A 13,706-nucleotide genomic window follows, 5' to 3' on the forward strand; every position below is an offset into this window, starting at 1 on the left:
TCTTAACTGAGTATCTATTAGACCTTACGTTTTTTTGCAATAACATCCATTTACGAACTTTTTATCCATGATACACTCACCTCTACAAGTTGCGGGCACGCGAAGGCCGTCAGATTGGGCAGTAAGGTCTGACACAGCGACAGACACAATACGGGCTGCGCTGGTAGCGCCGCCAACAGTACTCACCTCTACAAGTTGCGGGCACGCGAAGGCCGTCAGATTGGGCAGTAATTATTTTTTATTTTATTTTTTTTATTTTTGGATTACCAACAGATAATACATCTTACATGCTCTTAAATCTATATGACAATCAGGACTGATGCTTATCTAATTATAGGTAACCACATCTTATATAAGTGTCTTCTACCAGTGAACATGCAGTAATCTTACGGTTAAATTAATTAGTACCAGTACATTACATTAACTAATGCTATTCGTACAACTAGGATGATGGTACGAGTAAATAGTTGATACCAATTATTAACTACTTATATACAAATATTTTATATAAATATTTTATTAAGTATTTTTAAGTCATCTGTGAATCTGTGGCGAATTACTTTGTGATACAGTAAGGTCTGACACAGCGACAGACAGAGCACGGGCTGCGCTGGTAGCGCCGCCAACAGTACTCACCTCTACAAGTTGCGGGCACGCGAAGGCCGTCAGATTGGGCAGTAAGGTCTGACACAGCGACAGACACAGTACGGGCTGCGCTGGAAGCGCCGCCAACAGTACTCACCTCTACAAGTTGCGGGCACGCGAAGGCCGTCAGATTGGGCAGTAATGTCTGACACAGCGACAGACACAGTACGGGCTGCGCTGGTAGCGCCGCCAACAGTACTCACCTCTACAAGTTGCGGGCACGCGAAGGCCGTCAGATTGGGCAGTAATTATTTTTTATTTTATTTTTTTTATTTTTGGATTACCAACAGATAATACATCTTACATGCTCTTAAATCTATATGACAATCAGGACTGATGCTTATCTAATTATAGGTAACCACATCTTATATAAGTGTCTTCTACCAGTGAACATGCAGTAATCTTACGGTTAAATTAATTAGTACCAGTACATTACATTAACTAATGCTATTCGTACAACTAGGATGATGGTACGAGTAAATAGTTGATACCAATTATTAACTACTTATATACAAATATTTTATATAAATATTTTATTAAGTATTTTTAAGTCATCTGTGAATCTGTGGCGAATTACTTTGTGATACAGTAAGGTCTGACACAGCGACAGACAGAGCACGGGCTGCGCTGGTAGCGCCATCAACAGTACTCACCTCTACAAGTTGCGGGCACGCGAAGGCCGTCAGATTGGGCAGTAAGGTCTGACACAGCGACAGACACAGTACGGGCTGCGCTGGTAGCGCCGCCAACAGTACTCACCTCTACAAGTTGCGGGCACGCGAAGGCCGTCAGATTGGGCAGTAATGTCTGACACAGCGACAGACACAATACGGGCTGCGCTGGTAGCGCCGCCAACAGTACTCACCTCTACAAGTTGCGGGCACGCGAAGGCCGTCAGATTGGGCAGTAATGTCTGACACAGCGACAGACACAGTACGGGCTGCGCTGGAAGCGCCGCCAACAGTACTCACCTCTACAAGTTGCGGGCACGCGAAGGCCGTCAGATTGGGCAGTAATGTCTGACACAGCGACAGACACAATACGGGCTGCGCTGGTAGCGCCGCCAACAGTACTCACCTCTACAAGTTGCGGGCACGCGAAGGCCGTCAGATTGGGCAGTAAGGTCTGACACAGCGACAGACACAATACGGGCTGCGCTGGTAGCGCCGCCAACAGTACTCACCTCTACAAGTTGCGGGCACGCGAAGGCCGTCAGATTGGGCAGTAATGTCTGACACAGCGACAGACACAATACGGGCTGCGCTGGTAGCGCCGCCAACAGTACTCACCTCTACAAGTTGCGGGCACGCGAAGGCCGTCAGATTGGGCAGTAATGTCTGACACAGCGACAGACACAGTACGGGCTGCGCTGGAAGCGCCGCCAACAGTACTCACCTCTACAAGTTGCGGGCACGCGAAGGCCGTCAGATTGGGCAGTAATGTCTGACACAGCGACAGACACAGTACGGGCTGCGCTGGTAGCGCCGCCAACAGCGCTGCGGCACATTCTGCGGCGCCCGAAGCGCGCGTTGGATCCTCGGCCTAGATGCAAAACGATTGGTTCAATCATTGCGATTACGTTAGAACAAACTTTCTCTAAGGTAATTAAGAGCGGACAGAGCGAAAGAATGGAGCGGTTGTCTCCATTTTCCTCCTTGGATATTGACATTATATATTATGACAAATGTTTGTATATTTCAAAATACAAAAATACAAATACGTTTATTTCATTACTTTTTACAGCAGTTCATAGGTACAAATATGTATTAGGTAGGTTAAGTAGTCCATCTTAGGTACAGTCAGCGTCAAATACTTTGTAGCAGTCAAAGTGACCAAATAGTTCGGTACACCATACTAAATATATGGTGTACCGAACTATTTGGCTACTTTGGTTGCTACAAAGTATTTGACGCTGACTGTACAAAGTGTCGGTAAGTATTTATCTCAACAATTGTTTCGACCACTTTAGACAAATAAACGCACAAACACACATGCATGTCGCCGTAAGACTAATATCGAATATATCGATGCCTATTTATGTAAGCCAGTTCAGTTGCAAATAAACCATCGCTGTGACAGTACGCAAAATGTTTTAAATTTATTGAGCATCCAATACCGAACCTTATAGCTATCGAAACAACAATGTAAGTACAATAATTTGATTGTGTAAGTAATGAAAAAGGTGCGGGTACAGCTTGCTGGATTTAACCATAGCTATGTCCCTACGTCTGACTTTTCGTAATTCTTTATTACGTATACGAACTAGGAGCTTTTAAAAATGTGTAAGGAATTTATTTTAGTTTCTGACTCTTCTAAAATGTGGTTTTGGATCTAACAGACCTGGTTAATTACCTCAAAAAGCCTCGACTTGCCTGCTACGTATGTATCAAATAAATTATATTGACATTTTCAGATAGATCTCATATTTTTCTAGTTTTTTATTATTATTACGAAAAGGTAAGCATTTGGTCACAAATCTCACCTGATGGAAAGTGCCAATGCAAATATTCACTCTCGATTTAAAAAGATCCAAGTTATAGTGGACTGGGAATAGATTTGCAGGAAGTGAATTCCACTCCTCAGACGTTCGCATGATAAAGCTGGATGCGTAGCGTTTAAAGTAATAGAATTGTTCTAATCGTGAACATCGAGTTAGCGAGCAATACCTGCCGGCGCAAGTCCGCGGCGAGCGACGTTGCCAGCTGGTGCAGCAGCGGCGCCGCCACGTCCAGGTCGGCGGCGGCCAGCGCCGAGCCCGCCGCGCTCAGCAGCTGCCGGCGCACCCACGCCTCCGAGCGTGCTTGCTCGCTCTACATACACAATACACTTACAGGCATGTTTACACTTTACGAAGTAGCAAGGGCAGGTGTCCTTACGTGTGATTTAATTAAGTTTATTATACATATTAACTCTGTTAATTAAGTCTTCTTTTAACGGGGCGACATATTCGGTTAATCGAAAAAGATCCTTAATAAAGGAAAAAAAAAACAGTGCAGGTGTCAAGTGTTTAGTAAAATCAACGCGTAAACTGTAGCCGCCGCCGACAGCGAGTGTAGCATCAGTAGTACCTGCGCCGCCTGCACGATGTCCTGCGCGAGCGCGGCGGCGGGCGCGGTGCAGTCGGCGCACAGCTTGCGCAGCGCCAGCGCCGCCGCCGGCCCGGCGCGGGGCAGCGCGGCGCCGCCGACAGCGAGTGTAGCATCAGTAGTACCTGCGCCGCCTGCACGATGTCCTGCGCGAGCGCGGCGGCGGGCGCGGTGCAGTCGGCGCACAGCTTGCGCAGCGCCAGCGCCGCCGCCGGCCCGGCGCGGGGCAGCGCGGCGCCGCCGACAGCGAGTGTAGCATCAGTAGTACCTGCGCCGCCTGCACGATGTCCTGCGCGAGCGCGGCGGCGGGCGCGGTGCAGTCGGCGCACAGCTTGCGCAGCGCCAGCGCCGCCGCCGGCCCGGCGCGGGGCAGCGCGGCGCCGCCGACAGCGAGTGTAGCATCAGTAGTACCTGCGCCGCCTGCACGATGTCCTGCGCGAGCGCGGCGGCGGGCGCGGTGCAGTCGGCGCACAGCTTGCGCAGCGCCAGCGCCGCCGCCGGCCCGGCGCGGGGCAGCGCGGCGCCGCCGACAGCGAGTGTAGCATCAGTAGTACCTGCGCCGCCTGCACGATGTCCTGCGCGAGCGCGGCGGCGGGCGCGGTGCAGTCGGCGCACAGCTTGCGCAGCGCCAGCGCCGCCGCCGGCCCGGCGCGGGGCAGCGCGGCGCCGCCGACAGCGAGTGTAGCATCAGTAGTACCTGCGCCGCCTGCACGATGTCCTGCGCGAGCGCGGCGGCGGGCGCGGTGCAGTCGGCGCACAGCTTGCGCAGCGCCAGCGCCGCCGCCGGCCCGGCGCGGGGCAGCGCGGCGCCGCCGACAGCGAGTGTAGCATCAGTAGTACCTGCGCCGCCTGCACGATGTCCTGCGCGAGCGCGGCGGCGGGCGCGGTGCAGTCGGCGCACAGCTTGCGCAGCGCCAGCGCCGCCGCCGGCCCGGCGCGGGGCAGCGCGGCGCCGCCGACAGCGAGTGTAGCATCAGTAGTACCTGCGCCGCCTGCACGATGTCCTGCGCGAGCGCGGCGGCGGGCGCGGTGCAGTCGGCGCACAGCTTGCGCAGCGCCAGCGCCGCCGCCGGCCCGGCGCGGGGCAGCGCGGCGCCGCCGACAGCGAGTGTAGCATCAGTAGTACCTGCGCCGCCTGCACGATGTCCTGCGCGAGCGCGGCGGCGGGCGCGGTGCAGTCGGCGCACAGCTTGCGCAGCGCCAGCGCCGCCGCCGGCCCGGCGCGGGGCAGCGCGGCGCCGCCGACAGCGAGTGTAGCATCAGTAGTACCTGCGCCGCCTGCACGATGTCCTGCGCGAGCGCGGCGGCGGGCGCGGTGCAGTCGGCGCACAGCTTGCGCAGCGCCAGCGCCGCCGCCGGCCCGGCGCGGGGCAGCGCGGCGCCGCCGACAGCGAGTGTAGCATCAGTAGTACCTGCGCCGCCTGCACGATGTCCTGCGCGAGCGCGGCGGCGGGCGCGGTGCAGTCGGCGCACAGCTTGCGCAGCGCCAGCGCCGCCGCCGGCCCGGCGCGGGGCAGCGCGGCGCCGCCGACAGCGAGTGTAGCATCAGTAGTACCTGCGCCGCCTGCACGATGTCCTGCGCGAGCGCGGCGGCGGGCGCGGTGCAGTCGGCGCACAGCTTGCGCAGCGCCAGCGCCGCCGCCGGCCCGGCGCGGGGCAGCGCGGCGCCGGCCGCCGCCACGCACGCCTGCCCCAGCGCGGCGCCGCGGGGACCCTCCAGTGCTGCCACCCAGCCCGCGTAGCTGCCTGAAGAGTTTCATAAATATAAATAAATTCGTCTATTTAGCACCCAACAGAATTCATACCCTAAGGAAGACTTGGCCGTCCTACTCTTTGCGAGTATCTACTAGTTTCGGCGAGAGGTGCTCAGAAATAAAACTACATTACAGAAATAAAGTTACAGTCTTTATTTGAAATTGTCTTATGAAAAGTTGAAGGTCGGACAATGGAGTTGGCATCTGCCATAGTTGTTTATGGATGGCACCATGCAGCTCTAGTTTTGTTCTATGAGATTTGGCTTAAAGGACATGCGCGCCCAGGACAAGTATTCAAAGGTTGACAAGTAAAACTTATGCAGGCGCCACCCGTAAAATACTTCGACCGGCCAACCCTGTGTGGCGGTCAGCAAAATATTATCATCGCGTGTCGATAGCATGGTAGAGGAGATTATCGCACGCGCTGATTTCATTAAGATAATGTTTGTATAGCGTAGTAATCTACGCTAAGGATGTAAAATGACGATCACTCAACTGTATATAAACACTAACCCCCTAAACGTCTACTAAAATTACGAAGCCGCTAATAATCGTTTGTCCCTTTCCATCATACCAATACGTCGGAAAGGGACAAACGATTATTAGCGGCTTCGTAAGTTTAGTAGACGTTTATGAATAAAGGGGTTAGTCAACACGGAATAAATCAGTCTACCCGACAACGGTACCTTTTACTCACCCAACCGCGTTCCTCTAAACTATTAATGGTGTAAAAAGGCCCAAAAAGAAAAGCACTCTTGTTGACTATACAATAATGTAATAAATTCAATAGAGGTAGAACTGTTATAAAAGCTTGACAATAATTAGTACCGGCCAGACGTCATATTTCTCGGGAAAATCTTAACACCGCGATCTAGGATTTTCAACACATGGTATAGCGACATCTAGCAGGCAATTTGACAACTAAAATTAACTTCCTGCAAATAAAATTAGGAAATATATACAGAGGTTGGACAAATGGTTTCGCAGCTATCTGGTTAAATGAGGAAGAATAATTTATGTATCTATCCAGTATTTCACCTTGGAGCCAAATCTAGCCAATTAAGTAGATATCTGTAAAGCATCATTATCATTTGTTTTTGTATCCTGCCGGCTCCGTGCGGCCTCTACGGCCTCTAACATGTCGTGTATGAGTTCCACACTCACCCAGGCAGTCCAGCGCGGTGTACCGCATTCTCCCGCTTTCGGTCCTCGCGGCTTCCACGGCGTGCCCTAACATGTCGTGTATGGGCTCCACACTCACCCAGGCAGTCCAGCGCGGTGTCCAGCATTCTCCCGCTTTCGGTCCTCGCGGCTTCCACGGCGTGCCCTAACATGTCGTGTATGGGCTCCACACTCACCCAGGCAGTCCAGCGCGGTGTCCAGCATTCTCCCGCTTTCGGTCCTCGCGGCTTCCACGGCGTGCCCTAACATGTCGTGTATGGGCTCCACACTCACCCAGGCAGTCCAGCGCGGTGTCCAGCATTCTCCCGCTTTCGGTCCTCGCGGCTTCCACGGCGTGCCCTAACATGTCGTGTATGGGCTCCACACTCACCCAGGCAGTCCAGCGCGGTGTCCAGCATTCTCCCGCTTTCGGTCCTCGCGGCTTCCACGGCGTGCCCTAACATGTCGTGTATGGGCTCCACACTCACCCAGGCAGTCCAGCGCGGTGTCCAGCATTATCCCGCTTTCGGTCCTCGCGGCTTCCACGGCGTGCCCTAACATGTCGTGTATGGGCTCCACACTCACCCAGGCAGTCCAGCGTGGTGTCCAGCATTCTCCCGCTTTCGGTCCTCGCGGCTTCCACGGCGTGCCCTAACATGTCGTGTATGGGCTCCACACTCACCCAGGCAGTCCAGCGCGGTGTCCAGCATTCTCCCGCTTTCGGTCCTCGCGGCTTCCACGGCGTGCCCTAACATGTCGTGTATGGGCTCCACACTCACCCAGGCAGTCCAGCGCGGTGTCCAGCATTCTCCCGCTTTCGGTCCTCGCGGCTTCCACGGCGTGCCCTAACATGTCGTGTATGGGCTCCACACTCACCCAGGCAGTCCAGCGCGGTGTCCAGCATTCTCCCGCTTTCGGTCCTCGCGGCTTCCACGGCGTGCCCTAACATGTCGTGTATGGGCTCCACACTCACCCAGGCAGTCCAGCGCGGTGTCCAGCATTCTCCCGCTTTCGGTCCTCGCGGCTTCCACGGCGTGCCCTAACATGTCGTGTATGGGCTCCACACTCACCCAGGCAGTCCAGCGCGGTGTCCAGCATTCTCCCGCTTTCGGTCCTCGCGGCTTCCACGGCGTGCCCTAACATGTCGTGTATGGGCTCCACACTCACCCAGGCAGTCCAGCGCGGTGTCCAGCATTCTCCCGCTTTCGGTCCTCGCGGCTTCCACGGCGTGCCCTAACATGTCGTGTATGGGCTCCACACTCACCCAGGCAGTCCAGCGCGGTGTCCAGCATTCTCCCGCTTTCGGTCCTCGCGGCTTCCACGGCGTGCCCTAACATGTCGTGTATGGGCTCCACACTCACCCAGGCAGTCCAGCGTGGTGTCCAGCATTCTCCCGCTTTCGGTCCTCGCGGCTTCCACGGCGTGCCCTAACATGTCGTGTATGGGCTCCACACTCACCCAGGCAGTCCAGCGCGGTGTCCAGCATTCTCCCGCTTTCGGTCCTCGCGGCTTCCACGGCGTGCCCTAACATGTTGTGTATGGGTTCCGGCGCCCGTCGGTGCGGGGCGCTGTCGGCGAGAGCTAGGAACACGTGGAGAGCGGCCTCTTTTCTGAGGGGGGTGTCGGCCGCGTCCCACGCCGCTTCCACCGTCGTCCAGCACCAGTCGCCGAGGATGCCGACGCAGTACATCTGTGGGAAACAATCTATATTAATTTGCTTGTTTTTTTCGAGTCGACTGCTACTTCTTACGTTACTAACACCAGTGGCTGTGTGTGCTGTAGGTAGACCTCGAGATAAGATTCATAAACTTAAAGAATGTAAATTTTATGCCAATTCCCACCATTTGACTCACCACAGTGTCGGCTATGTCCTGCCTGTAGCACCGCAGCAGCTCCTGGTCGTCCCGCGACAGCGCGGAGTCGGGCGGCGCCTCGGACTTGGCCACTAGAATGGTCAGAAGGCGCGAGAACACGTCGCGCCATACTGGCGTTATTCTGCTTGTCGTCTCCATCACGTTGAGGATCTCGTCCTGGGGAATAATAAATTTATTCGAAACCACTTAAAACCATAATGTAATTGTAACACAATCGGAATTGAACAAACTTTGAAATCTCTTGAAAAGTATGGAGTATTGCTGTCCAACACCTTTGGGCAGGAGAGGAGCACCTGCATGCCAGCTTGGACCATTCGGCTCAGTCCAGAAACGCGCTGTACGAATCGTCGACGATCCCAAACTCACAAGTGGTATTGAACCTTCAAGTCTAAGGAGAGACTGCCTCTTTGTATGTGTTCTACCGCTTGTACAATGGGCTGTGCTCTGAAGAATTGTTTGACATGATGCCAACGGCCACTTTCTATCACCGCACCGCTCGCCGTCGGCAGGGTGTTCATCCTCACACCGTAAAACCTAAATGCTCACGTACGGTTTAAGAGGAATTTCTTCCTGCGAACGCTTCGGTTGTGGAATGAGGTTTTTTCGAGGGGCTACAGTATGGGGCTGTAGTGTACCTGCAGCGTGTACCAGAAGCCGAACACGAGGTTGGAGCGCGCCTCGTGCCGCGGGTAGTGGCCGGGCGCGGCCTGCGCGCACAGCAGCAGCTCCAGCAGCTGAGCCGGGGCTCCACGCCCACTAGACACCTGTAGTGTACCTGCAGCGTGTACCAGAAGCCGAACACGAGGTTGGAGCGCGCCTCGTGCCGCGGGTAGTGGCCGGGCGCGGCCTGCGCGCACAGCAGCAGCTCCAGCAGCTGAGCCGGGGCTCCACGCCCACTAGACACCTGTAGTGTACCTGCAGCGTGTACCAGAAGCCGAACACGAGGTTGGAGCGCGCCTCGTGCCGCGGGTAGTGGCCGGGCGCGGCCTGCGCGCACAGCAGCAGCTCCAGCAGCTGAGCCGGGGCTCCACGCCCACTAGACACCTGTAGTGTACCTGCAGCGTGTACCAGAAGCCGAACACGAGGTTGGAGCGCGCCTCGTGCCGCGGGTAGTGGCCGGGCGCGGCCTGCGCGCACAGCAGCAGCTCCAGCAGCTGAGCCGGGGCTCCACGCCCACTAGACACCTGTAGTGTACCTGCAGCGTGTACCAGAAGCCGAACACGAGGTTGGAGCGCGCCTCGTGCCGCGGGTAGTGGCCGGGCGCGGCCTGCGCGCACAGCAGCAGCTCCAGCAGCTGAGCCGGGGCTCCACGCCCACTAGACACCTGTAGTGTACCTGCAGCGTGTACCAGAAGCCGAACACGAGGTTGGAGCGCGCCTCGTGCCGCGGGTAGTGGCCGGGCGCGGCCTGCGCGCACAGCAGCAGCTCCAGCAGCTGAGCCGGGGCTCCACGCCCACTAGACACCTGTAGTGTACCTGCAGCGTGTACCAGAAGCCGAACACGAGGTTGGAGCGCGCCTCGTGCCGCGGGTAGTGGCCGGGCGCGGCCTGCGCGCACAGCAGCAGCTCCAGCAGCTGAGCCGGGGCTCCACGCCCACTAGACACCTGTAGTGTACCTGCAGCGTGTACCAGAAGCCGAACACGAGGTTGGAGCGCGCCTCGTGCCGCGGGTAGTGGCCGGGCGCGGCCTGCGCGCACAGCAGCAGCTCCAGCAGCTGAGCCGGGGCTCCACGCCCACTAGACACCTGTAGTGTACCTGCAGCGTGTACCAGAAGCCGAACACGAGGTTGGAGCGCGCCTCGTGCCGCGGGTAGTGGCCGGGCGCGGCCTGCGCGCACAGCAGCAGCTCCAGCAGCTGAGCCGGGGCTCCACGCCCACTAGACACCTGTAGTGTACCTGCAGCGTGTACCAGAAGCCGAACACGAGGTTGGAGCGCGCCTCGTGCCGCGGGTAGTGGCCGGGCGCGGCCTGCGCGCACAGCAGCAGCTCCAGCAGCTGAGCCGGGGCTCCACGCCCACTAGACACCTGTAGTGTACCTGCAGCGTGTACCAGAAGCCGAACACGAGGTTGGAGCGCGCCTCGTGCCGCGGGTAGTGGCCGGGCGCGGCCTGCGCGCACAGCAGCAGCTCCAGCAGCTGAGCCGGGGCTCCACGCCCACTAGACACCTGTAGTGTACCTGCAGCGTGTACCAGAAGCCGAACACGAGGTTGGAGCGCGCCTCGTGCCGCGGGTAGTGGCCGGGCGCGGCCTGCGCGCACAGCAGCAGCTCCAGCAGCTGAGCCGGGGCTCCACGCCCACTAGACACCTGTAGTGTACCTGCAGCGTGTACCAGAAGCCGAACACGAGGTTGGAGCGCGCCTCGTGCCGCGGGTAGTGGCCGGGCGCGGCCTGCGCGCACAGCAGCAGCTCCAGCAGCTGAGCCGGGGCTCCACGCCCACTAGACACCTGTAGTGTACCTGCAGCGTGTACCAGAAGCCGAACACGAGGTTGGAGCGCGCCTCGTGCCGCGGGTAGTGGCCGGGCGCGGCCTGCGCGCACAGCAGCAGCTCCAGCAGCTGAGCCGGGGCTCCACGCCCACTAGACACCTGTAGTGTACCTGCAGCGTGTACCAGAAGCCGAACACGAGGTTGGAGCGCGCCTCGTGCCGCGGGTAGTGGCCGGGCGCGGCCTGCGCGCACAGCAGCAGCTCCAGCAGCTGAGCCGGGGCTCCACGCCCACTAGACACCTGTAGTGTACCTGCAGCGTGTACCAGAAGCCGAACACGAGGTTGGAGCGCGCCTCGTGCCGCGGGTAGTGGCCGGGCGCGGCCTGCGCGCACAGCAGCAGCTCCAGCAGCTGAGCCGGGGCTCCACGCCCACTAGACACCTGTAGTGTACCTGCAGCGTGTACCAGAAGCCGAACACGAGGTTGGAGCGCGCCTCGTGCCGCGGGTAGTGGCCGGGCGCGGCCTGCGCGCACAGCAGCAGCTCCAGCAGCTGAGCCGGGGCTCCACGCCCACTAGACACCTGTAGTGTACCTGCAGCGTGTACCAGAAGCCGAACACGAGGTTGGAGCGCGCCTCGTGCCGCGGGTAGTGGCCGGGCGCGGCCTGCGCGCACAGCAGCAGCTCCAGCAGCTGAGCCGGGGCTCCACGCCCACTAGACACCTGTAGTGTACCTGCAGCGTGTACCAGAAGCCCAACACGAGGTTGGAGCGCGCCTCGTGCCGCGGGTAGTGGCCGGGCGCGGCCTGCGCGCACAGCAGCAGCTCCAGCAGCTGAGCCGGGGCTCCACGCCCACTAGACACCTGTAGTGTACCTGCAGCGTGTACCAGAAGCCGAACACGAGGTTGGAGCGCGCCTCGTGCCGCGGGTAGTGGCCGGGCGCGGCCTGCGCGCACAGCAGCAGCTCCAGCAGCTGAGCCGGGGCTCCACGCCCACTAGACACCTGTAGTGTACCTGCAGCGTGTACCAGAAGCCGAACACGAGGTTGGAGCGCGCCTCGTGCCGCGGGTAGTGGCCGGGCGCGGCCTGCGCGCACAGCAGCAGCTCCAGCAGCTGAGCCGGGGCTCCACGCCCACTAGACACCTGTAGTGTACCTGCAGCGTGTACCAGAAGCCGAACACGAGGTTGGAGCGCGCCTCGTGCCGCGGGTAGTGGCCGGGCGCGGCCTGCGCGCACAGCAGCAGCTCCAGCAGCTGAGCCGGGGCTCCACGCCCACTAGACACCTGTAGTGTACCTGCAGCGTGTACCAGAAGCCGAACACGAGGTTGGAGCGCGCCTCGTGCCGCGGGTAGTGGCCGGGCGCGGCCTGCGCGCACAGCAGCAGCTCCAGCAGCTGAGCCGGGGCTCCACGCCCACTAGACACCTGTAGTGTACCTGCAGCGTGTACCAGAAGCCGAACACGAGGTTGGAGCGCGCCTCGTGCCGCGGGTAGTGGCCGGGCGCGGCCTGCGCGCACAGCAGCAGCTCCAGCAGCTGAGCCGGGGCTCCACGCCCACTAGACACCTGTAGTGTACCTGCAGCGTGTACCAGAAGCCCAACACGAGGTTGGAGCGCGCCTCGTGCCGCGGGTAGTGGCCGGGCGCGGCCTGCGCGCACAGCAGCAGCTCCAGCAGCTGAGCCGGGGCTCCACGCCCACTAGACACCTGTAGTGTACCTGCAGCGTGTACCAGAAGCCGAACACGAGGTTGGAGCGCGCCTCGTGCCGCGGGTAGTGGCCGGGCGCGGCCTGCGCGCACAGCAGCAGCTCCAGCAGCTGAGCCGGGGCTCCACGCCCACTAGACACCTGTAGTGTACCTGCAGCGTGTACCAGAAGCCGAACACGAGGTTGGAGCGCGCCTCGTGCCGCGGGTAGTGGCCGGGCGCGGCCTGCGCGCACAGCAGCAGCTCCAGCAGCTGAGCCGGGGCTCCACGCCCACTAGACACCTGTAGTGTACCTGCAGCGTGTACCAGAAGCCGAACACGAGGTTAGAGCGCGCCTCGTGCCGCGGGTAGTGGCCGGGCGCGGCCTGCGCGCACAGCAGCAGCTCCAGCAGCTGAGCCGGGGCTCCACGCCCACTAGACACCTGTAGTGTACCTGCAGCGTGTACCAGAAGCCCAACACGAGGTTGGAGCGCGCCTCGTGCCGCGGGTAGTGGCCGGGCGCGGCCTGCGCGCACAGCAGCAGCTCCAGCAGCTGAGCCGGGGCTCCACGCCCACTAGACACCTGTAGTGTACCTGCAGCGTGTACCAGAAGCCGAACACGAGGTTGGAGCGCGCCTCGTGCCGCGGGTAGTGGCCGGGCGCGGCCTGCGCGCACAGCAGCAGCTCCAGCAGCTGAGCCGGGGCTCCACGCCCACTAGACACCTGTAGTGTACCTGCAGCGTGTACCAGAAGCCGAACACGAGGTTGGAGCGCGCCTCGTGCCGCGGGTAGTGGCCGGGCGCGGCCTGCGCGCACAGCAGCAGCTCCAGCAGCTGAGCCGGGGCTCCACGCCCACTAGACACCTGTAGTGTACCTGCAGCGTGTACCAGAAGCCGAACACGAGGTTGGAGCGCGCCTCGTGCCGCGGGTAGTGGCCGGGCGCGGCCTGCGCGCACAGCAGCAGCTCCAGCAGCTGAGCCGGGGCTCCACGCCCACTAGACACCTGTAGTGTACCTGCAGCGTGTACCAGAAGCCGAACACGAGGTTGGAGCGCGCCTCGTGCCGCGGGTAGTGGCCGGGCGCGG

At 59.4% G+C, this 13,706-nt stretch overlaps 1 protein-coding gene across 1 annotated transcript in view; it reads right to left on the reverse strand.

Annotated features, from left to right (window-relative positions):
• Positions 1–13,706, reverse strand: part of LOC133520218 (importin-13) — a 38,436-nt gene that overhangs the window by 15,155 nt on the left and 9,575 nt on the right. The window contains exons 8-12 of the mRNA XM_061854597.1: positions 8,500–8,676; positions 8,105–8,336; positions 5,274–5,477; positions 3,312–3,457; positions 2,041–2,187 (exon numbers count right to left, since the gene is read on the reverse strand). Of these exons, the coding sequence (XP_061710581.1) occupies positions 2,041–2,187; positions 3,312–3,457; positions 5,274–5,477; positions 8,105–8,336; positions 8,500–8,676 (906 nt within the window). The remainder of the gene's footprint in view (positions 1–2,040; positions 2,188–3,311; positions 3,458–5,273; positions 5,478–8,104; positions 8,337–8,499; positions 8,677–13,706) is intronic.

This window comes from Cydia pomonella, chromosome 7 (genome assembly GCF_033807575.1).
Source record: "Cydia pomonella isolate Wapato2018A chromosome 7, ilCydPomo1, whole genome shotgun sequence".
In the NCBI taxonomy this organism is placed as follows: domain Eukaryota; kingdom Metazoa; phylum Arthropoda; class Insecta; order Lepidoptera; family Tortricidae; genus Cydia; species Cydia pomonella.